The sequence below is a fragment of the Poeciliopsis prolifica genome, unplaced genomic scaffold (assembly GCF_027474105.1).
Source record: "Poeciliopsis prolifica strain line A6 unplaced genomic scaffold, Auburn_PproV2 SCAFFOLD039, whole genome shotgun sequence".
Lineage (NCBI taxonomy): Eukaryota > Metazoa > Chordata > Actinopteri > Cyprinodontiformes > Poeciliidae > Poeciliopsis > Poeciliopsis prolifica.
The window spans coordinates 5,814,960-5,840,418 of NW_026562414.1; the positions used below are offsets into that span (position 1 = coordinate 5,814,960).

The 25,459-nt window shown below is 35.7% G+C and overlaps 1 protein-coding gene across 3 annotated transcripts; it reads left to right on the top strand.

The window, feature by feature from the left end:
• Positions 1-25,379, top strand: LOC129375255 (probable serine/threonine-protein kinase kinX). Of its 3 annotated transcripts, XM_055054212.1 has the most exons (32): positions 1-325; positions 5,005-5,217; positions 5,957-6,007; positions 7,198-7,323; positions 7,459-7,485; positions 8,588-8,614; positions 8,868-10,255; positions 10,289-11,213; positions 12,112-12,225; positions 12,473-12,649; positions 12,733-12,795; positions 13,271-13,309; positions 13,488-13,532; positions 13,606-13,674; positions 13,797-13,832; positions 13,913-13,960; positions 15,289-15,342; positions 15,455-15,502; positions 15,585-15,851; positions 16,036-16,077; positions 16,175-16,213; positions 16,529-16,579; positions 16,661-16,708; positions 16,793-16,840; positions 16,924-16,959; positions 17,097-17,144; positions 17,258-17,302; positions 17,480-17,596; positions 19,168-19,212; positions 19,288-19,314; positions 20,993-21,046; positions 21,398-25,379. In XM_055054212.1, the coding sequence occupies exons 1-32, from the start codon at positions 307-309 to the stop codon at positions 21,547-21,549; spliced, it is 4,488 nt and encodes a 1,495-aa protein (XP_054910187.1). In that variant the 5' UTR covers positions 1-306; the 3' UTR covers positions 21,550-25,379. The 3 variants fall into 3 exon arrangements, with proteins under 3 accessions (XP_054910187.1, XP_054910186.1, XP_054910188.1); XM_055054211.1 differs by having other exon boundaries at positions 8,868-11,213; XM_055054213.1 differs by lacking the exon at positions 5,957-6,007 and having other exon boundaries at positions 2-325; positions 8,868-11,213.
• The last annotated feature ends 80 nt before the right edge of the window (positions 25,380-25,459 follow it).

A 25,459-nucleotide genomic window follows, 5' to 3' on the forward strand; every position in this document is an offset into this window, starting at 1 on the left:
GCTGTATCTGCAATCCCAGGCCCAACCTGCCAAAGGGCAAAAACTGTCTAAACTTGGTCTCCGTCACTCTGCCTCTCCAGCCTTTTCCTCTCCTGTAGCATTAAAGACCAACATTAGAAAATATTTGGACTTTTTGATAAAAGAAACAAAGTTCTAATTTACAAAGAAGAGTCTTGGCTTAAGAGTTTTTCCCACTGGAAGACGTGGTAGGATTAAATCGTTCAGAGGAAATCCCAGTGTTGTGTCTTCATGGAAACATAATCTGCTGAAGGATTTCCTTTTCACAAGGATTTTAATCCTGCAAGTATGACAGAAGCAGCTGAAGGTAAAGTTTCATCTCAGTTTGAAAAATCTACCTTCTGTAATTTGCTCTGGCAAAAGTTTTGTTGTTTATAAATTAAACTATCGGTGTCCAAACTGTGGCGCAGGGGCCATTTGTGGCCCCAACTGCACTTCGAGACTGATACAAACTTATTTATTAAACTTTAGATTTTTAATCAGGGTAAAATTATTGATGAACATAATGTTAAGTACAGCAAAAGTATTTATTTATTTTTTATATCCAAGCTTTTATAACAATTAGAACCAGGTTTATTCAGAGACTTTTACTGAGAAGTCCAAATCAACCTTTAGATAATTTAATAAGTTTGGTTAAATATAGAAAGCAAATGGAAAGAAAGTGACAATTTCTGTTCTTATAACTGAGAACAAATTTGTTTAATTGAGCCTAAGAGGATTTTAATAATAAATCTCTTTCTTTTAATACCACCAACTTTCAAACTTCTTAAGTTTTAGATCAACAACATTATTAATTTTAGTTTATATGTTGTTACTTTCTTGATCTCTAAGTATTTTTAGTTCAACAATTTTGGCTCACATGACAAAAATGTTTTAAATTATTCAATTTAAAAAGTGTTTTAGGAATAAGCAGCTGGCAGCTCTTATGCAGGACTCGGTCACTATCAACACTGTCGCCAATAGTCATGTCACCTGATACTGCATGACTTTACTTTTTCTTATTTTACCAGATTGAGTCAATGTCTGGGATTAAACTTCGTTTTGAAACCACAGCTCACGTCTGTTTGCAGATCTCAAATTTGTGCAATAAGCCTTAAGATACCGTCATAAATAAATAAATGGGAAACTTTTGAGTGAGCACATTTATTTAATGGTCAAAAAAGGTCCAAAAATTAAGAAGTACATGTTCAGCAGTGAGACGTTTAATCTACTCATCAATCTTGTTAAATATTATGAAAGTATTTCTTTAATTACTTTTTCAGTTTTAATTGTTTCACTAAAGTTCACTGTGAAGCTTTGACAACACGCTTTAGAGAAGAAATGTGATCATAAAACATGGCTGAAGTGTTTCTGTTTGAAAATTAATTTCTCTACTTTATCCAATCATAGCACACAGGAAGTCAGGCTCATTGAAAACTTAAATTCAAAATTTACTCTGAATTCCTCCCACAAATGCCAACATATGAGAAGTTTCCAATTTCATTACTAAATCAGATGATTCTATTATGTCTGTGTGATTAAAAATAACTAATTGGATCTTGGTGATGAACTACATCACTGAGGATAACTTTGAGTCAAGAAGCATTTAAATTTATTTTTTTGCCATAAATGTTATAAAACTGCAAAAATAATGGCTTTCATTAGATTGGATTAAATGTTGAAATTTAAAGATTTTACTGCTGAATTTTTAATTTCAGATGGAAAATGACTGACTTTGCAGACTTGCAGCTATAGAGCTTGAATCTTGTTTCTTTAAAAATGTATCTTAATAAATTGTGCTTCCAGATAACTGATTAAATTTGAACAGAATCTGTAAATTAACATGCACTGAAATGTTTCTTCCTCATATCCCCATGACAAAAACTCTTAAATATATGAAGTTTGTAACTCTGAACAGTTTCAAAGAGTTAATAGATCAATTTTTTGGTGAAAATCAAAGACTGACAGAACATAATAAACCTAATATTTCATCCCAGACTAGATTAATAATATTGATATAAATAGATAAACCAATTATTAGGTTTTATAGCAATGCATTTTGTTGTATTTATAGGAATATTTGATCATTTCCTCAGGTTTACTTTGACAACACTGCAGACAATCTTAGTGGGCTATGACTGATACCTGGTAAGATTGTAGGAACCATAGATGGAGACAGATTAGCTGTAAACTAGAGGATTCATGTGAGGATGACTGAACAAGCCTTTTAAAGCAGGTTTCAGAAACTGGTGCTTAGCCAAGCTTGCATGAAAAGGTCAGAGGTTGAGAGGTCATCTGAAAACAAAAGCATTGATTTCAGGAAGGCCATTTCTGAAAGCTCAAAATTTCCTCAAAAGAAGTTCAAGGTAAATAAATATCAGCATCTTTAACTATATATGTCAATAAAGCAACCAATCATACTGATCATGACATTGAAACATGCCTTACAGCATTTTCTGCCGTGGTTATAGAAAAACCCAAAAATGATGAGATTTATACTATTAATAAAAAGACACAAATACAGCAGTATGAGGGCAAAACCTTGACACCAACAGAGACTGGAAGAAAATGAGCAGCTTTAGTACGAAGGAGCTTGATTGCTGGATAGCGAACACATGGCTGATTGTAAACAAGGTTCAGCTGTGAGGGGAGACCAGGCAGGCAGACTGAGGGAGAGAGAGACGGCAAGAAGGGAGCAGGGAGTCGATAAGCAAAGAGAAAAATGACAAAATACAAAAGAACGACAAACCAAAGGAAGAACCAAACATAAAAAAACTCAAACAATCCATGATCCTGATATTTTCATCTGAAGAACCTTACAAATATTATGCAGTGTCTTTGAAAGAAGATAAGATTAGACAATATTTTTTAAAACAATACATAATCCAACACCAAGAAGTCTGTTGGAATCAACTCCGAATTGCTGGACATTTGAGTCGGTGATGCAAAAATAGCAAAAGGATGTAGGAGTCTGAATAAATATTTATTTTTCTTACAAAAACACAATCTGTTATGTTTGCTTTGTACACCAAGGATATTCAACACGTCATTATTACTTATGACAAAAGTATCTGGTTGAAGTTGGAGTTTAATCTGAGTAAATAAAAAGATCAAGGTCTGACATAGTTTCCATAAACTTTTGCTCACTATAATTTTCGTAAATGCATCGAGTTCAACGAGACTTTAGGACCAAAGAAATACTTCCAGCTGTGAAACGTTTGGGTACCAACAGATTGTGAGTTGACATGGAGATCAGAGCATATCAGTATTTGTTGAAGTGAAAACTCCAGTGACATCTAAAGTACTTAGAAACCGACTTTTTTAACAGATTAACATGTTTTTGGATCTTTGTCCCTTGTGATGCATCTTAAAGTTGGCAAAGTTCAGACAGAAACTTTTAGATTCCTCTCATTAGTCTTCACCATCAGGTTATGAACATTTCTTAATATCTTATTTATAGTTTTATATGTGTTTGTGTCGTTTTATTTACAAAATAAAGCTCAATAATTGATTAATTTATTGATTGCGGGAGGATTGCTGCCATCCTGTAGCTGGTGTCCAGACTCCATCCCGGTCGAATGGGAGCAGAGGCTGGATTGTGGTTTGTGCTCAGAGCTGCTAAGCTTTCTTAGTCAGCAGTAATGAAGAAGCTTGCAGTCGCCGCCAGCAGTGAGCTGAGGAGAGTCAACAGGTGGCTTCAGCTCGTCTGACAGACACACAGCAGTGTAAACGGCTGATTGGGATCCCGCCACGAAGCCAGGAGCCATTTTTTAGGAACGAAAATGCAAATTAAGGATGTCTAACTGGTGAAAACCACAGAGCGAAACCACAACTGCCTCATTATTGCTCTCTTACTCTTTTCCCCCCGAATTAGAAAAACAAAACAAAGAAAACCAAAACAAAAGAAATTACAGCTAGAAGCAAATGTGAATTAAAGTAAAGCTCAATGCAGAATGCAGGAAGTCTGCAAAACCAGGATTATAAAAAAATAAAAACTCATTCAAATGACGGAGTATTCAAGCCAGGCTAAGAAAATAAAAATAATAAAATTCAGAGGATAAAGCCATAATATTACAAGAATAAAGTTATTTTATTGTGACATGATTCTCGTAATATGGAGATTTTATTCTACTTATATTGTTTTAATAATCCAAGTATTCTGACTTTATTCTGAGAATACGTTATTAATTTATTCCTGCATTATTTTGACTTCACTCTTGTAATGTTGAGACTTTATTTTGGAAATATTACTGCTTTATTTTCTGACTTTATTATTGAAATATTATAGGTTTATTCTGGTACAACATTATTCTCATAAAGTATAGCATAAAGTATTACACTTATAACGTACAGTATTCTCATGCTACATCTTTATTCTATTATTATTTCAATTATGTTCTCATAATTTACTTTTTTGATGACATGAGAACCAGGAGAGCTAATCACAGGTGAGTAGATGCAGCTGGTGAAGGGAGCAGGCAGAGATTAATGAGGGAATAAGGAACAGCTGGGAAGGGGAGCAGAATGGCAGACTGAGGGAAATGATGAGTCACAAGTAAAGAGGAGAAAACTTCATGGAAAAATAACTAAACTTGACTTCAATAGTAAACAGAAAGAAGCACTAATCTAAGGAAACAAATATATAAACTAACAGAAAGAATAAACTAAAATGAAAGACCTAACTAAATAATAACAAAGTGATTATAAACCAGAAGCACAAATAAAACTAAAATGTTCAAACATCAAGGTCTGATCCTTAAGAGATGCTTTCTTCTTTTTGTTTAGAGTCTCTGTTTATTCAAATTTAGCTTAAACAGTTAATAACATCCTGAATTGTATAAAATAGTTTCTGCATCATGATTTATATGACCTTCATCACAACAGGGAACAAAATAAAAGAGAATAAAATCATTGCTAGATTTTTTTTCCTACTTTTTGTCCCATGTGATCCAGCAGATATTTTTGATATTATGTTTATTTTTTGATGTGACTATTTGTTTTCTTCAGCTCGATCGTCAGTGACAACCACCATGGTCATTGACGGGAAGGCCGGAGACTCCGGCTCAACGACTCTCCGGTCGTCGAAGAAAGCGTTCACAGACGACCTGTACTCTACGTTCAGCTCCCCTCTGGCCTGGATCCTGGTTCTGGCCCTAATCATCACCTGGACATGCGTGTTCATTATCATGTTTGATGTGGCCGACTATAAGACCATTGCAGGTAGAAGAAGAATGGTGAATATTTGGTGAATTATGACGTTGAACTTATTGAATAAATTTGATGCTCTGTGGTTCATCCATTATTTTAATTCTTAGATTTAGTTATTTTTGTTTCCAGTTTGACTTCACCTTTAGTCACAAACTAAACTCTGTGTTGTTTTGCACTTCAGGTGAGATTAAAGCAATTTAAAAAACTGGATAAAAACAATTATTGCATTTACCTATGAGCATTAATGTTTGGAATTATGTGAAAACTTATTTCATTTGGGTATGAAGGAAGAAATAAATCTCTTTCAGTCTTTATTATATGTTTTATAGAGTATCCTTAATTTCTTGCTAACTTCAGGGAGAAGCTGGCAATTTTAATATTTGCAGGAATAATTCACCTGGAATTTTTTTTCTCAATTTTATCAAATTAAAGCCATTAAATCAGGCTGTGTAACCTCTCATCATTGTTTATTACATTAGAATAATAAATGAATAATATTCAAATCATACTATTTGAATAATTGCATTATAACAGGGTTTTCTATTCTAACACTACTATTGAAAATTTTATTCATCTCTAACAGAAAGACTCACAAGAAACTGATTTTAGTTGTTTCATTTCATTTTAATTCACACTGACAGCACAAAGCAAATTAATGTACACATCAATAATAATGTTTGTAAAACCATCATGTTGGTTTCCTTTCTCACTAAACGTTTTTACTCATCGTCACTGTTTTTCATCCAACCAGATCGGCCTCCTGCTGGGATCAGGAAGGTTTTAAAGAGTTCAGGGCGCAGAGGCAAGACTTCTCACCCGCAGCTAACTTAGCAGATCCCTAATGCTTCTTCTAAAACTACTAATGGCTTCATGTCACAATAAAACAAAGCTGCACACAGATTAGTCCCTCTGTTTTTAATAGAAGATGCATTTACAAGCAGTTTCTGGGCTTTAGCTGCATTCTGGATGTTTAGCTTCAGCGGAAGAAATGAATATTTGATTCTGTCCTGATTTTGTGCATTTGCTCACCTACAAAAAAATGAACAGTCTCTAGTTATTGTGGTGTTGAGTTTTAATTTAGAGAGACAGAATGAAACCGTTCCAAAAGAAGGAAGCAGACTGTAGTGCAAGGCATTCTAGGTAAATGCAATCAAAACAAATGTTAGTTAGAGCCTAAAGCTAGTGTGAGAAATGTTGTCATTTTGCTAGAGAAAAAAATAAATCCAACAACCGCTGAAATGACCCCAGTCCACTTTTATTTTCATTTTGTGAATCAGGCAGCTCCTCAGTGTCTTGTTTTGTCTTGTTTTGTGTGCAGCGCCACCACAGGTGAGGAGGGGAACAGATTTTTCAACTACAATAATAGCACACTAATTATTGACTGTTCATTAGTTTGTAAGTTGGCAAACTACTGAATAAATATGTCCAGTCATATGAAGATTATTTTTAAATGCTCTTGTCTGCATTGTTTTCTCATGTTTATTTTCTGAACTTTTCTGGTTCAAATATTCACAAAACTCATGAATGAAGTTTGATCTGAAAAAAGAAACTCTGGGTTTTTGAAATAATTGAACTGCAGGTGAGCTTGATTCCTATTAGTCACATTGATTATTGATTCCTGATTGGGTTAATCAAGCTCCTCTGAAATCCCTGCTACATACAAAGCAGTTTCTGACTGAAGCTGATGGCTGAGGACTTGAAGGATTTCTGAAATGCTTCTTTATGCAGCATTATGTTGGAATGCGTCCTGAGGAGGTTAAACTGGAAGATGGGTTACCCTTACCTCCCATGACTTTTTAGGATCCATTTCTTAACAGTTCTTGCTGCCCCACTTTCAGTTTAACCGCTCAAAGTGGAACTGTCTGTCTTGAAGGAAACATTGCTTATACAGAAACTCTGATTGTTTGAAATGATTGAGTTTAGTTACAATATTGATGAATATAAGCTGAAATCTTTGTGTCCTTTGCCTTGTTGACGTCTGTGCTCCACCAGGAGGCCTCAGTAAGTTCGGTTCAGATCCTGTCAAGGTGGTGAACGATGCTGTGGACGAATCAACAAACATTATTAGCGCCATGTTCAGTTTCGCTGCGAACCTCATTGCTCCAGACGAAGAAGAAGGTACACCGAGTTCTTCAACACACAAATTACACATTGCATTTTAATAAAAATAGGAACCATATTTTATATTATTCAAGCATGTTTGAAAAAAAATGTTTTCTTATCCAGGTACATATTTTTTATCTTCCTCTGCAGGAATGCTGTATGCAGTGAGGAAAAAAGGTTTGTACTTCGGCAACTTCATAGCGAGTCATTCATTCTTAATCCTGAGTCAAGCAGGTAGATTTTCATTTGTTTGTGCTTCACACAAACAAATGAACACAGAAGGTAAAATTTGGCTTCTGGGAATTAGGAACAGGGAATTAGCAGCAGATTTTGGAATTTAAAATACATTTTATGCAATCACAATATGAATATATGTTTTTGTAAAGTTTTATTGCAAAATGGAATGTGGCAAATTATAAATGGAATTTATAATTCATAAACCTTTTTATGGTATTTCAGAAATTAGCAGATTTTTTCACGTTTTCATCAATTTATAATTTATTTTTGGAAATGCACTCTACATCTTTTTGTCTGGAAGGCCTCCCTGCCATCACCCTAATCTAATCTTTAGCTTCTAGAAAGCAGTGAAATGTAGCAAAATTAAGATTAAAATTGGAGTTAGCTTCTTGAAATTGAAATCTAATAAAGTTGGAGAATTACAGGAAAAACTTCACATCTGGGATCCAAATGTTTGGATCCCAGATGATCCCAACGAAAATACAATGAAACAACTTGTAGCTTGAATAATTTATACAAAAAATGCTAATAAAACAATTACAACATGACAGCAGAAGGCTGTAAGCCATGCATGAGTTTTTGACTTGTGTTTATATAATTTGATTTGCAGCAAGTATAAGTTTGGAGACACTACACATTTAGCAGGTCAAATTGGGGCTGGGAACCTCTGATTTAATACACATAACTTTTACATCTAAGCTTCTTTTATTTATGAACCATTTCAAAGAGTCAAGATGGTTGGATGAGGAGGAGGAGGAGGAGGAGGAAGGTCAGGTGAAGAGTAAGAAACCAAAAGGTACTTGAGTTTTTTGGGTGAAGTTTGGATTTTGCCATAACAACTAACGGAGATAAAAACAGGAGATTTTTCTTCTTCTACTTTCTTTTAATAGTTGTGTTTTTTCATCCTTGGTCATTATTAACTAGACACTTAATATCTCCCTCCAAAATGTTCCAATTACTTAGATTGAAAAAGTATCAACCCTTTGACTTCATTGTTCCTGTTTCTCGATTGACTTTTAAAATGTTTTATTTGCTTTTGTAGGAGAATTTTTACCGGCAAGAAGTAAAGGTATGTTCCCTGAATGTGTTTCTCATTCTATCTGCATAAGCAAACATCTGAAATACCTGCACTGATACAAGAAGCACCTAAATTAAATACATAATACAAACTTCCATCAAATTTCTGCATTTGTTTCACTTGTTTTTGTTGTTGTTATAATGGCACATCAGTTAAATATCGTAATATGGACTTGATTATTATTATTATTATTATTATTATTATTATTATTATTGTTATTATTATACCTTATGCATTTTTACAGTTATAGGAATGCAAGTTCAGACAAAATTAGAAAAGGCAGAAGAAGCAGCAAAGGAAGAGGAAGAAGAGGCCTCTGAGGGGGAGGAAGAGGAGGAAGAAGAGGATGAAGAGGCCTCTGAGGACCAGGAGTATGAAGATGAAATAGAGGAGGAAGAGGAGGAGTATGATGAAGGGGAATATGAAGAGGATTATGATGAGGAGGAGTATGAATATGAGGAGGATGAAGAGTTAGCTGAAGATGAGGAAGCAGAAGAAGAGGAAGAGGAGGAAGAAGCAGATGAGGAAGAGGAAGAAGTAAGCACTGAAGAAGTTGAAGAAGAAGAGGAGGAGGAAGAAGAGTTAGCAGAAGATGAGGAAGCAGAAGAAGAAGGTGAGAAAGAGGAAGAAGAAGCACTAGAATCTGAAGAAGTTGAGGAAGAGGAGCTGGAAGGAGACGTCCAAGAGAAGGAGGAGGAAAAGGAGGAGGAAGGAGAGGAAGAGGAGGATGAAGGAGCTGAACTGGAGGAAGTTGGAGAACCTGAAGAGAATGAAGATGATGAAGCTCCTCCATCTGCTGCAGTAGAGGCTGAGAATGATGAAGAGGAGGCAGGAGAAGAAGATGAAAAAGAAGTGAAGGCAGAAGCTGCAGCTGCTGATGAAGAGGAGGATGAAGAAGAAGCTGCAGCTGCTGATGAAGAGGAGGATGAAGAAGAAGCTGCAGCTGCTGATGAAGAGGAGGCTGCAGTTGCTGATGAAGAGGAGGCTGAAGAAGAAGCTGCAGCTGCTGATGAAGAGGAGGATGAAGAGGAAGCTGCTGATGAAGAAGCTGCAGCTGTTGATGAAGAGGAGGATGAAGAAGCTGCTGATGAAGAAGCTGCAGCTGTTGATGAAGAGGAGGATGAAGAAGAAGCTGCTGATGAAGAAGCTGCAGCTGTTGATGAAGAGGAGGATGAAGAGGAAGCTGCTGATGAAGAAGCTGTAGCTGTTGATGAAGAGGAGGCTGCAGCTGCTGATGAAGAGGAGGATGAAGAAGAAGCTGCTGATGAAGAAGCTGCAGCTGCTGATGAAGAGGAGGATGAAGAAGAAGCTGCAGCTGTTGATGAAGAGGAGGATGAAGAAGAAGCTGCTGATGAAGAAGCTGCAGCTGTTGATGAAGAGGAGGATGAAGAAGAAGCTGCAGCTGATGATGAAGAGGAGGATGAAGAGGAAGCTGCTGATGAAGAAGCTGCAGCTGTTGATGAAGAGGAGGATGAAGAAGAAGCTGCTGATGAAGAAGCTGCAGCTGTTGATGAAGAGGAGGATGAAGAAAAAGCTGCAGCTGCTGATGAAGAGGAGGATGAAGAAGAAGCTGCAGCTGCTGATGAAGAGGAGGATGAAGAAGAAGCTGTAGCTGCTGATGAAGAGGAGGAGGCCTCTGATGAAGCTGCTGATGAAGAGGAGGAGGCCTCTGATGAAGCTGCTGATGAAGAGGAGGAGGCGTCTCCTGATTCCGACGTTCCCGTTGTCGTCATAGACAGCGATGAAGACACGCCGCTGCTTGATGATGATGATGTTAAAGATGAAGAACATGAGGATGACAGCAGTGACGATGCGTTTGTGGATTCCTCAGAAATCAGTGACTCGGCACTTCTGTCCAGTGAGGAAGATGATGAAGATGACCTACTAGCAGCGACGTCAGACAGTGATGATGTCATCGCAGAGGACACTGAGGAAGACTTGGATTTAGATCTTCCTCACATAGCACTTTCTAGTGACGAAGATCTTAAAGATGAGGAAGATCTTCCTCCTCTACCACCTGTCGATGATGATGATGATGATGACATAAAGGCTTCTGAGGAAGATGAAGATGATCTGGACCAATCAGACGACGTCTCTGTGGCTTCCTCTGAACTGTTCGCAGATGATGAAGATGAAGGTAAAGATGAAGACCTTGATAAGGACGACCTCATTGACCTTGAGGTTGATGAAGATGAAGATCTTGTCAAACCTTTACAGGAGGAAGAAATAGAAGTAGCAGAGGAAGAGGAAGAGGAAGAGGAAGAAGAAGAGGTGGACGTTCTTCCTTTAGTCAGCTCAGACAGTGGAGTGTTGGGTGACGAAGATGACAACGACGACGATGATGAAGATCTTGATGAAGATCTTGATGAGGACTCTCTGAGCGATGATGAAGATGAAACGGAGGAAGACGATGTTGAGACGAGCTTCGATGATGAAGAGGAGAAAGAAGTGATAGAAACATTGGTTGGCACCGAGGAAGACATTGATGAAGCCGAGGATGACGAAGGTGAGGATGAAGATGAGGAAGATGAAGACGAGGAAGACGAAGACGAGGAAGACGATGATGGGCTCGATGACGTCCTGTTGTCAGGTGAGGTTAAACTTTCATTTCCTCCCTTTTTTAATCCAAAATATTCAAAAGTTTGACCAAAGATTTAAAGTTTTAGGAAAAAAACTTCACAAAATGACAGCAATGAAATATAAACACTGAAATTTGTAGAATTAAAAAACAAAAATAAATTCAAAGTGTTTATTCATTTATGTTTTCTGATATAACTTTAAAAAATTATAATGTTGCATGACACCAAAGTGATAAATCCACACCTTGTTGGGTTTAACCTTTTAAATGTGCTGCAGTTATGGCTATTGCTCCATGGTACACTTTTTTCTTCCACTCAACTTTTCCTTATCATGCAGCTCATGCAGCAGTATGCAAACTAGTTTTCCTCCTTTTTTAGTTTCTCCTGAGAAACTATTTATTTTCATTGGCTGTAAGCCATAATCATCAAAACTGATAGAAATAAATGGTTGAAAATGATCAGTTTGTTTAAGAAATCCTTTTTCCATAGAATAAACTTGAATAACTGAAATAAACTTATTGACAATCCTCTAGTTTATTGAGGATCACCAATAAGTTTCTGCAACTACAAGTGTCAACCTGACTAACATTACTTGAAGCCTAAAAAATAGAGGTTATGGATTTGTTGATGTTTATTAAATCAGCACCAAACTAGTAAGAATTTAGCCCTGATACAGTTATGAGCTTCCTCTAATCCAATCAGAGCCATTTTGGAAAAACAGTAATGACAATAAATAAATAAAAATAGATTGAATTTTTTGTGTTTAAAATCAAAGAAGGGAAATAACTAAATGTTTAACATATTTAATTCAGTCATTAAATAAATATGTGGACATTTGATAATTTATAGTATCTAAAATGACTCATTTTAGTAACTCAATTTAATGACTAATGTGCTTTATAAATGAAGCCGCCATTGCAGCAGCGACCACTGGCCAGGAGGAGGCAGCAAAGACTGCTGTAGATGATGATGAGGCTGGAGATGATGAAGACAAGGTGGAGGAAGATGAAACAGAAGAAGCTGGTAATTATCAGCTATAAATTACATAAAAAAACTGTGTTTTTATTATAGATTTGTAAAATAAGAGCAACGTAATCACTGAATGAGAGAAAAAGACCCAAATAAAAACATACGATTCATATTTTAAATAACTTTACAGTTCTGGTAATTTTACAGCACCAGAACTTCTGATGGCTCTTAAGAAGATCTCAGTTTTTTTGTTTGTTTTTTTATAACTGTGTAAGTGTTCGGGTTTGTTCTGTTCCATCAGAGACCAGCCAGCCTGCTGCTCCTGAGGAGGAAGATGAAGAAGAATCTGTTTCTAAGCCTCAGAAATCCATCGACAAATCCGAAGATAAGGAAGAGGAGTACGATGAGGACGGCGATGAAGAAAAGGCCTCAGTGGACGTGATCAAACCTGTGGCTGAGCCAGAGGAGGAACCAGCAGGTTAGAAACTGAGTGTGAGGAGGGGAGTTTTTACCTCATTTGTTATTCATGTAACTTTAATTTTAGACCTTTGTGATTTTCAGAGTGTCCCTGCCTACATTCTGCAAAAACAAAAGAGAGAGTTACCAAGACTGCAGACAAAAGAGGTTTGTTTGTATTCCTGGTTAATTCATGTACAAAACCAAACATGCATTTATAACTGAAACTCAGCTGATGAGAACTGAAGAGCTTAGATACCCAGAAGGAAATGTGGAAATGACACAAGAGACAGAAGAGCTAATCATAGGTGAGTGGATGCAGCCGAACGGTAGACTGACGGTGAGGTGAAATATAAACAAAGAAAAAAATAAAGGAGAAAGGAACCCTAACCTAAAATAAAAAATAAACAGAAAGAAATAGTAATCTAATAAAACAAAACCAAACAATGAAAATGAACATGATGGATGAACTAAAACAGAAAGAAAGAAAATAAAATACATTGAAATTTGTGATTGTATAATGACAAAATTTTTAAAAACATTAGAAAAAGTTCAAGAAGTATGAATATATTTGAATATCGGTATTAAAAAAAACTCTATTTTTTGATATTTTTAGGATTTTAATTTAGTATTTATCTGTTAGATGCTCCCAGAAGGGTGTCGGCTGTGCGAAGGAAAAAAGGTAATTCTAAAAAAATAATATTTTTTGTTTTCATAAACAACCAAATCTTTCCAAGTACAACAAATATAATAGTTTTCTAATTTATAAAAGTTCACGACTAGAAGGAATTATTATGATGTATTGAAAAGTATGTTGAAAATCAATTTTTCTTGTTCATTTATTTGTCTTTTACTTTAAGAACAGGAAGCTGTGAAGAAGACAGATGAAAAGCCAAGACGACAAGGTAATACCAAACAGTATTATATATGTATTGTGTAGACATAATTACTTGAACTGCGCTCCGATGTTTGAACCAGCTCTTCCTAGATTTCCAGCTCTGGAGCCAAAAGCCCGGAGAATCCGAAGATTAGCTCCTCTTTTGAAAGGTATCCAGAGAATATAAACGTCTCAGCATTCATGCACACTTATCGATAAACTGCCGCCACACAGCAGTGACATTATTTTAATCAGTTGATAAAAATATTAATACGAACTTTATTTCATAAAGCTAAGATAAAACAAAAGAGCAAGATGTCAAAAAAAGGTAAGCAAGTCCAATACACACCATTATTACAAAAGATATTATTATTTTTCCCCTTAATTTGATTATTTTTGTATCACCAGTGATGGAGACCAAGCAACAAGAAGAGACCACAGAGTCTGCACAGGAAGGTAAACAGTTAAAATTAAATTCTGTTTTTCTCTTTTTTTTTCTAATTAATATACCAAGTTAAGAAAATACACAAATTACATTTTTCTATTTTTGTGACTACAGATTTTGTTTTTTTTCTTTTTACTTTGTTGATTTTCTAATCCTTATTAAAAGCTTAAGTATCCTGAAGACATTTGCAAACCCCTGCTCTTAACTGAAAAACTTCATAATCACATCGTTCAAGGACTTACTGCCATTTCCTCAAAAGAACAACTGTAAACTCAAAAACCAGTGGAAGTTTTGATGCAGTAGGTGTGCTTGTTTTTTGTTGGATATTTTATCAATGTTTATAAAGAACAAACATGAAAACAGGTCAAGATTAAACATAGGAACATTTTCCAGTATCTGGTAAAGGTTGACTACAATGTACAACTGACTTGTTCTGACTTAAACCCTTAATTAGTTTTAACTTCCTGTTTGGTTGTGATGCTTTTATTTTGAAGCGTCAACTTCCTATTTAGTTGTTAGCGCAACGGCAGCTTAACGGCAGTCAAAAGAAAGAAAGAAGTTGCACCGCGGATTATAAAATGTATTTTGTTGTTCGCAGCCCCTTGACAAAAGCAAAAGGTATTTATGATACAAATAATTATGTTTTAAATATTGTGTGGCAATCATTGAGTAAAAAAAACATTGGTTTATGATCGACAAATAGCGGCCTAAACAGGACTAGCTAACCGCGCTCTGGGTAAGGCTAGCTACAGCGGCTAAATCACCATGGTAACCAGTAACCGCCACTGTTCGGTGCCAGGATATCCGGAAAGTCCCGGATTAATCCGCTGTCCTGGTTTGTGAAACAACCTCCTGTTGAAATGGAGCTGGCAATGCACAGTGCATGAATAAATAAATAAAAAATAATTGTTCGGTCAACTAAAGCAAACATAAGGAAAATAAAATAATGTTTACATTTCAAATTTGGAATTTTGAAAGTCAGCAGTTAGCATTTTAAAGCTCACTCAGCCTCAAACATTTCTTGCAACATTACTACAGTTATGTTTCATTATCTACAATTAAAACCAGATTGATAAACAAAGCATGATTATTAAGCTAGTTAAGCATCTGATCTTTATACAAGTCATATAAATTGATTTTTAAACATACTAAATACATATGGACATAAGATGTGTTTTTGACTTATATTTGGCAGCATGTGTTAAAAGACATTAGGCGATGTATTTGGACAGTTTAAGATACACACACACAAAAAGTAACTTAAAAGTCATGTTAACTTCTGTCCTGTCTATTGGACTCCAGATAGGAAACTTTAATATGCATTTAATTTTTGCTCCAGTCAGTCCCTGCAGACCTGCTCCAGTTTATTGCCCGGCCCCCCCAGGATGGTACGGTAGGTCACCCTCTAATAATAACATACATGAAATGCTTAAAAATCTGTAAAAGATTGGTTGCATCATAATTAAGTAAGCCGTCTGTTTGCTGAAATTGTCTGCGTTCTCCAGTTCATCACATCGTCACAGACAATCCGTACCCTCCTCCAACCATGTCAGGTATTCACGCTGATGTGGGATCGACTCTGATCGAATATTTAGTATGCAGTGAGGTCATGAACAGCTTTTGTTTTTTTTCTAGCTCCCTCTGCTCCGATTGTGACCGTTCACCCTCCAGCTCCTCCATCACAGCCTCTGTATCAGCAGGCTCCTCCTCCACTAATGCAGCCGCTCTATGCTCTCCATCAGCCATATCAGCCACCAGTGCAACCTGTAATGCCACCTCCTGCAGAACCTTCTCCACCAGTACAACCAGAACAGCCAGAGGCTCCACAACCTGAGCCACCGGTGGAGCCTGAGGCACCGACTCCAGCTGCTGAAGCTCCGCTGGCAGAAGCTGAAGACCAGGGTGAGGAAGACCATGAAGATGATTAGTTACTATGGAAATGGGTTAAAAACGGCAAAAATCTGAAAAAAGACATGATTACACAAAGAGAAACACGATACATAAAGTTAATATAGTTCCAGTTAAAAACAGTTTTAAATATTGAACCATACTGAATGATAAAAAAGGATATTTGTTTTTCTTTTAGAACCAGAGAAAGTTGTGAGAAAAGCTCCCTCAGTGAAGAAAGGTACAAACTATTTAATGAGTTAAATTTGTAGACATCAACATTTTTCTCCTAATTTCAGCTGTGAACAGTAATTATGCATTTTATTGTGTTTTCTCAGCTGCAAAGAAAAAAACTAAGGTTGCTGATTCAGTAAAAGGTACTGGATGTTCTTTTGCTTTAATTCACTGAATCAGTGGGATGTTTCCTGAAATTAACTGCAGCTACAGCATGTGATAACTGTAATATAGTGGCACAAAGTGTCTGCGTGCATTAAATAGGCACAATTTGTTTTCTGAGGTCATTTTACTGCAATTATTCTCTCTGAGTGAAAAAGGACAAAACAGAAAGAAGCATTTCCTGTTTAGCTTCGCTTAACGCAGTGACTTTATGACTGAAAACTATTCCATTATAATAAATGCTATGGAATAAATTACATAGAAACTAAAATAAACACAAATGTTTGTTTCTTTAGATAAAGCTCCAAAAAAAGAGAAAACCAAACTTTCTGCTGAGGCTAAAAAAGGTGAAGTATATGCTTAGAAAATTGATAATCTAAATATTTTTAAAAATGTTTCGCATTTCAAATTTACTGTTTCATCTACAGAGAAGTTTCCAAAGGAGAAATCCAAACTTCCAGCTGAAGCTAAAAAAGGTAAAGCTGATATTAACTGAATTATCAGGCTGTTTGCTTTCAAAAATGTTGCTTTTTGGGTCAAATTTTATCACTTCTGTCTAGAGAGGCCCACAAAGGTGAAATCAAAACTTCCAACTGAAGCTAAAAAAGGTACATTAAATATTAATTAATTGATTAGCTGCATGCTCTTGTTTTCTGTTGTTATTTGGCTTTTTTTTGTTTTCCGTCCATAGAGAGGCCTGCAAGAGAGAAAACCAAATCAAGCAAAGGTTAGCTGACCGAGTCTGGCTTAGTCTGGGTTGTCATTACTAAATGAATTGAGATGCAGCCTAAAGAAAATCTCTGCAGTGACACTGAAACATGATTTTTTTTAAAGCTAATCCCCACAATTTGCTCATTATGTTAGAGCCTGCAGCTGTACAACAGAAGAGGAAATCAGTGTCTAAGAGGACAGGTAACAACACGCACCGACTCAAATTAATATGCACAAAGTCAGTCATCATTCACTGCAGTGACAAGAGAGATGATTGTTGATTAGAAACTAATTGTTTCTGTTCCCCTCCGGAGCGCTGGCTGTCAAGAGCAAAGTCAAAGCATCCAAAGATAAGAAAGGTACAATTCTGATGATGCATGAACTCTGCAAACCTTTCCTAATGGTTCATGTTTTTTTAAGTAATTGAGTTGGACCAAGTTTCTAACTGAATTTAAAACTTTTCCAGTTTCAAATTCTGATGCAGATGCCAATGGTTTACTTTTGTATAAATGAATAAAATGTGTTGCATTGGACAGAACCAGAATCACGTCCACAGCCTCTGAGACTGAGGACGAGGCTGGAAGCTGACAGGAGGACAAACGTGACCGCTAGAGCTGAGCCAAAGAAACCAATCAGAGTTTCCTTTAAATCAGGTAACTTCAACAAAACCAAGGCAGGTTGAACATAACACACTTTACTGTGCTCAGTGGTTCTATAAATGATCTTCTAGGAAAGCTAACCATTGTTTTTCATCTGTATATTTTCCATAAAAGAACACAAATAGAATCTTGTCTCTGAAATTTCTTACATAAAAGTTCAATAATAGAAAATGGCATCACAGATTTCATGTCATTATTATTTATTAAACAGATGAAATACTTAAAGTTCTGTCTGAATCGTACGACTGAATCGTCTTTAGCATTCAGTCGACTGAATCGTCGTCATTAGCATCGTCGTCATTAGCATCGTCGTCATTAGCATCGTCGTCATTAGCATCGTCGTCTTTAGCATCGTCGTCTTTAGCCTTGTCGTCTTTAGCATCCATAACTCTCAGTAGTTGATCAGTTTTTTTCATTCATTCATTCTGGATGATTTTTCTCCAGAATAAACTTTATAACATTATCTAACTTCATTGAGGTTAAAGATATTTATTTTAGAAAAGTTAACTGGAAATTTCACCAAAACATTTTAATCAGGTTGATTTCTGGACTTTGACTAGGTGGTTGCATCACCCCAATTTGTTTTCTGCTGATCATCCAGTTAAAGGTGGTGAGATTTTTGATGTTTGGCTGTAAGAAAACTTAATATTCAGAGGAGTTCATGGTCAAACTAATGAGAACAGAGTTAGTTTAGTTTATTTCAGATGTATTCACATTCAAGTAAATATAAGTATAAACTTACCCTTTTAATACAAACTACATTGTTTGTTTCTGAAACTTAAGCTCTGCTCATTATTTTTAGCAAAAACATTAGCTTTCTCATATGTGTCCTTCCAAAGTAGCCGTGGATTTTGTGCTTTAAATTTATTAGAAATAGCAGCTTAATTTGTATTGTATAATAAAATGTGTTTCGGTTTTAAAGCTGAGAGTGGGCAGGATGAAATGCCTTTGACCTCACTTCAGTCACAATAACTGAATCCTCAAATGATGCCGAGAAGAGATGGGAAGCCAGCAGAGTTCAGTAATGTTAACAGGCTGAACACATGAAATGGAAAAGAGGAATAATTAGACAGAATATGTGAGAGTGGGAGGAAACGGTCAGAAAAGACTTCCAGAAAATTCCCACTCAGGATAATAATGTGCAGATTTCAAAACAACGTCCAACTGTAGGAGAACGAGCGGTGTGTGGGTTTGTCTGTTAAAAAGGACATATCTCGATAGCTGCATCAGGCGCAATCAGGATGAAACACAAATATTTATCTCCAGCATAGTAACTCATACATAATATATTCTAAGAAACAAACCAGTGACCGTTTAATGAACAAATACAAATTGTTATGATTCGAATCTCACATTTCTCACCAGATTATTGGTATTTTTATGTGTTTATTTTGACGTCTCAGAGAGAACTGGCTCGTAAAAAGGTGTATGGATTATGTGATTAAAGTTGTTTTCTGCCAGATAAAACTAATTGAGGATGTGCTGTGAGGTGCAACACAGAGGGAGTGTAAAATATGATGGTGATGTGTTTTGCAGGATAATTGGGCCTTTTCTTTCTGTTACAGAAAAAGCTGCAAAGGCTGAAAAGAAAGCAGCCAAAGAAGCTGAAGGTATGAAGTCAGAAAATAGACAATTCCTCTGAAATCCTGACTTTAAACTGATCAGCATCTTTTCTCAAACTCTAGATAAAGTCAAACAGCCACCGAAAACTCGTAAGTATGACTATTGCTTGTCACTCTGGATAAAGTTGAGATGTTTTGGGCCTTAATGCATAGCACCATGTTTCAATCAAACCAAACTTCGTAGCATCTATAAATACTGATGGGTGATAATTCGGGTTTGTTTGGCACTTTACAGTCATGTGCATCTTCCAGTCTTCCTATGTAACCCTATTTTTGTCTAGGGACAGATTTAGGGACTTCCATTTGATAAATTCACAATAAAATGGCTGAAAAAACCCACAAAACTTGGAAGGATAACGGTAATATAATAAAATTGTACCTGTTATGATGCTCATTAAATCGCTTCAATAAAACCAAAAATATCATCCAGAATATATTGATTCAATTTAGTGATTTTAACATTTATCTCTATGACTAATTCAGCAGGGTGGGAGTTATTTTTATTTTTGACAGCAATAATTTTATGTGTGTGCTTTGTTACTAGCGAATGGGGAAGACGCTGTTCCTGTAAGGTCTGAGGTATAAATTATGTTCTCACCTTATTTCCACTGACTGAACCAGTATGAGGAGATGCTACAGCTAATGACAGCACAGTAAAAGAGTTTAATGAGATTATTTAACTGAGACGAGATTATCCACATCTTTAAGGGTCTTGAATTATTTGAAGAGATTAATGTTTTACAGCATCAGATTAAACCTAAGAGCCAAAACTGATTAGTCTCCTGTTCATAATGAGTCATTCAGTGGATTTCCAACACCGCCCAGAGTGTCCCCACACTTCTCTAATTTCTAACAGAGCTCCTCCTGTTTTCTACACCCGTTTGATTTAGGGTGATAAAAAAAACAGAATCTGTGGTACTTTAAAAGCAACTCCAGGAAGTACTTTAGTGGTGTGGAAAGGTAGGATCAGAGTACCAGTGAAGACATTTACGCTTTTTCTTAAAACTGCCTTAATCAAAGTTACCCAATAATTTGAATTATTTGATATATGCATATTTTTCATATCTGTGTATTAACATTATATTTTAGTTTTCATAGAATTGAAAAGATATTTACAAATTGCTGTGCGATTTTAAGTCTTTCCATAGTAGGTAAAAACTTTCATATTATCAAACGATTTCAGATACTAAACTGCTCAAAATAATAACTCACAATAATTAGATATTGATGTATTTTTTATTTTGACTTAAAGTTAGGTTTTACTTCAGGAAGTCTTGTATTTCTCCTGGTTTTGCTCTTTGCTGTTTATAGCTTAAAGTTTATAACCTCTGGCTGACTGGTGGAAATGACAACTATACAAATAAATAAACATGGAAAAATAAACATGAGATGCAAAAAGGTTTCTTAAATTTATTATTTTTGTTTTAAATATTTTTTCCATGGTCAAACTTTCCAACAAGTTTTATTAAATTCGCTTTAAAAGAAAGATTTTTAAACAAATCAGCAAGTTGTCAGTAATTTATAAGATCTCCAAGTGTCAGTGTTTCTTTTTATCTTCACTGTAAAAAGTTTTTGAATAAGCAACGTAATTTTTAAAAAGTTGAACTTTAGAATAAGATTAAAAAGGCAAAATATTGTTGGGAGGGGGGGAAATTCACCTTTTCTATTTTTTCTGCTTATAAGCTTGCAGACGGTCACTGTGTGCATAATGCATAATGATGAACACATAATTCCTCAATCTGAGTTTATTATGTTTGACTTCTTGCAGAGGAGCCTGAGACTGAAGACAATGTTACAGAGAAGATAGAAAAGAAGAAACAGAGTAAGATCTGCTTCTGTAATTTAATTCAAATTAAAAGATCAACAGTACTCAATAATTGTGGGCGCTGCCAACTGCAAGTTAGTTGTGCTGACCCTAAATTGTAAACATCATAAACATTATTATTAGTTTAATGCTGAAGTATTGCACCAACATGGTGGAAGCTAATGATAAAGCACTAACTTCATTTCAAATTATGTCTGCCGTAGAGAGATTGCAACCATCAAGCACTAATTTCATTTTGACGTAATTTACATGTTTTGTAATTCATTTAGATTTTATATTTATGTTTATGTCTTCATGCTTGAACTGATTAAAACACGCTCACAGCATCTCGCCTTCTTTTCTTTCCAGGTCAGAAATTCTTCCAGTGCATCTATTTCCCAGGAAAACACGCTTACTATCCTTTACGACCTTTCACCCCGGCCATGTCTCCCGCCATGTTGTCCCCTGCTGTGCGGTCCATGCTGGAGAAGCAGAGAGCAGCCAGAGCAGCGGGCCACTGACCTGACTGACGGACAGATCTCCAACTCTGTGACTTCCTCTGTCTGCGATTCAGACACAGGCAAGAAAACAGATAGATTTTATTTCAAGTTACTGATTTATTCAGTGGTTGAGCTGCTGGGGACGCTTCTGAAATGCTCCCACTCTTTTGCACCCACAGTTATACTTTTACTGCAATCCATTGTGACTAAGTTTAAGACTTTCTTTGCAGATACAAAATAAATTTCCAATCAGTCCTTTTGTTTTTTTTTATATAATTTTAACCACAAGGAATTTCAAAGCTGACAGTTTTTACCTTTTTGTGCTCCATTACTAAATGTCACAGCAGTGACCTGCACTGCCCCTGTTCATCACAGATCACCTGTGGGTGCAAGAGATTAGCATGCTAACAGTGAAGACTCCAAACCCAGAGGCTCCCACTTTCATCCCAGCAGCATGCCCGTCTCCAAACATCCGGCAGTAAAATGCAGCTGCATGGTAATAAAAACTGAGAGGCTCTCTATCAGAGAACAGGAAGTTGTCCTGGTTTAACCTTTAAATATTTAAATCACAGGCATTTCTCCTTTTATATAGTTTAAATCCCAGAAAACAAGCCAATTCCTTCCTTTTTTATGCTATCAAGTAAGACCCAACTGCGACGCAAAAGTTTGGTTTTACAAACAAAGGCACATATAAAAACAAAAATTAAAGAGTATATTAAAGACAAAAACTAAACTAGAAAAACAAAAGTGTTGTACATTACTGTACAAAACAAATTATAGCAAAAATGAAAAGTAGTGCAATTTAAATATGTGGAATTAGAACTGGGTAATGAGGAGATTTCTGCTTAACAGTGCGTGTCAAAATAAACTTTAATATCAAGAAAATGGGTAGTTATTTATATATGTTATCAGTAAAATTGGAGATGAAGAATTAAATGTACATAACTATGTTCATCATGAATACTTTAGTTAAAATATAACCTTGAAATAGTTATATTTCTATTATGCATCAAAAATACACTTAATTATTTTGTAAAATCCATATTTTATTACCTCAATGTTTTTATTAAATTGTGGCACCTTCAGGCCTCCGTAGCTTAGAGTGGAGAAGCTGCAGGAGTTTTAACGTGAGGCGTTTGGGGACGGGGAAACTGCAGGACAACTTAGACGTGACCAACTGAAGCGACACAGTGAATGAATGTAGTTTTCTTAGCCTGTGAACCGGGCCTGATACGCTGTCGTTGTTTTACCTCGATTCTTCTCGGTTCTGGTGACGCGACTCAGCAACAAGTTCACCGTTATGGTTTTATGACTTACTGAGCGCCGCCAGACATTTCCTTCTGTTGTCTTATTGAATAGAAAACTATGCTACTGTAAAGGAACCAAAAGGGAGTCTCTCCTCCCACGATGTTTCACTCCTCATGGTTCTGTGCACATGATTATCATCAACAAATGTTGAAGTTAAATAGTTTATTTATGTGACAGAATAGTCCAGGGTACTGCTGCAAAGGGACTAAATAAAGCAGTTTGACATGTGAGACTGAAGTGCGGCGAAGCTGTGCCAAATTATGCGCTAGCTGATCTTTTTGAAATGTCAACAATATGAACAAAGTGGAGAAAACTATTAAAATACAGAGTTTAGTTTTGTAAACCTGCAGAGAATTTATGTCATCTAAAACAGTGGATCTCCGACAATTTAGAGTTTTCTGAGAAACTCCAAACTATTCACAGAAAATTCACAGATTCAAGAATTTATTTCTTTCTGCATTTCTAACATATTTGAAAGAAAATGCAGGTTGGGAAGCTGAAATATTTTGGCACAATTCTACTGGTCGTTCACAAAGCAGCCGATCCAGAGACGTGCCGTTTAATTTTCTTGGCATGACTGGCTGACCGGAGATAAAGGAAACTGGATAAATGCTAAGACATTTTCCTCTGTGCATATTAATAAGTATTAAAGTGTGTTTGGTGTTTGAACAATGAAAAATATGCAGTTATAGGAGTAATAAGAGGGGGCTCAAGTGATTTTGCTGCTTGTTTGTGACTTTGGTCCCTAACCCATAAATACCAGAGATCCACTGCAGAATTACCAAAACCTCTACAGTGAGATTCTTGGACAATGTGGACATTTTTGACAAGTTTTCCAAAGCAGCAGTTCTTTCTTATTTTTGAGATTGACAGTTAGCAGTTTGCTTAAACTTCCTCAGAAAGTCAGACAGTTGGAGTGGGAAGTATTATTTTATGTATGCTGAACATCTTGTTTTGGTTCGCCTTGATGCATTTAACCCTCAGGTTTGTCGAAAACTTTTGAGTCCAAATCTAAAATGGGTTCAAGGAAACTCTGGTCTCAGTTCTTTACAGGACTTGCCCGACTACAGTGAATGCGTTTGCCGCTGTGGCCTTAAATCACACCTGGAAGCCAGGTGTCAACCTTCTTGCTTGTTGTAAATGTTGTGTTTGCAGCTTATATTTGTGTTATTTACATTAACACACAGTATTTATATTGTACAGCTGCAGATATGTTGTATTTTTATTTAATTATTACCGTAGATTTACTGTCAGCGATGGAAGGACAGACATCAGTGCAATCTGATGTAAACTTAGTTGAAGCTTGAAAATATTACAGGTTTTAAATTCATATTTGATTTTGTTAAGGTGAGTTGACTTTTTATGCATGTTGATACATTTTATCACAATACTTTGCCTTCACGTTTTTGTTTTATTCTTTTTATTTCGTTGTTAGTTCTTCATCTGCAGAGGAATGAGCATTTATTGATCTTAAACCTCAGACAAAAAATGTTTGTTGGCATTTTTCCAACTGCGAGCCGAAAAAAAGCAGTAAGAAATGATGTAAGAAATGGTGTTTAGCTGTAAAATGTCGTAAATATGTATTCCATTTTAATTTTGAGCATTAATGTTTTATTGCTACCATTAACTTTGGTGCTTTTTCTCATCACTTGACCAAGTAAGCAGGTTAAAATTAAAGGTGAGCAGCTTCACATTTCACTGGTTTGTTTTAGAAAATCACATCCAGGCTTCAGAAAATAACAGATATAAAGTGAAATGGAGCCACATTCAAACAGTGGAAGACATTATAGAAGTGTATTTTCCTTTAAAGTAACATTTTTCTCAAAAACAGATAAGAAGTTACATGTGTTTCATAAAAATGATGTTTAGGTTTGAGACCATCTTGGAGCTTTAATGTTTTCAGTATATTTGCAGTTTTTGTTCATTTCTGTTGTTGCTGTCTGACTGGCTGCATTAATTTATACTTGTATATATTTTTCTCAAAATAAGGTGTGTTTTTTAAATTCAGGCACCAGAGACAAATAATTTGGTAACAATGACACTTGATTCATATTTAAGTTTTTATTTAAAGTCTCTTTTGAAACTTTAACACTTTAGATTTAAACTCTGCTCTTTTTTTCCCTTCATTTTTATTTTACAACAACAAAGCCTACTTAGAAAGTTTGAAAATAACTTTGCCTTAAAGCCAGTAATGATAAATTTTATATTTTCAGCAATAAACTAGTGAGATTATTTTCATGAGTGGTTATTTTACTCAAATTGTGTTTCAAATAAACAGAATTAAAGTTCTTTGATTTTGTTTTCTCAGAAGGATTTGATGTTTGTTATTTTTTATGTTTTATGCATGAAAGTATCTTTTGAAAAATATACATTGGTGCAAATATTCACTGATCTGACTTTTGTGTGTAAAAACAAAAGCAACAAAACCTTCAGAAGCAACAGACGGACATTTACAGATCAAAGTGTCGGCTGTGAGTAAAATGTTGAAACATTCACTACAAAATGAGTTTTTGTGTTATAATGTGAATAAATATTTAAAGTTATTTGTGTTTCGTTTCATCATTAAACATCTGAACAGATGTGTATTTTTCTCCACTGATTTTGAACAAAAAATTATTTTTAT

Coding starts and splice junctions, on each gene's coding strand:
- LOC129375255 (XM_055054211.1), top strand. Junction 13,310..13,487: donor GGCTGTGCGAAGGAAAAAAG/GTAATTCTAAAA, acceptor TTTTACTTTAAG/AACAGGAAGCTGTGAAGAAG. Junction 13,533..13,605: donor TGAAAAGCCAAGACGACAAG/GTAATACCAAAC, acceptor TGTTTGAACCAG/CTCTTCCTAGATTTCCAGCT.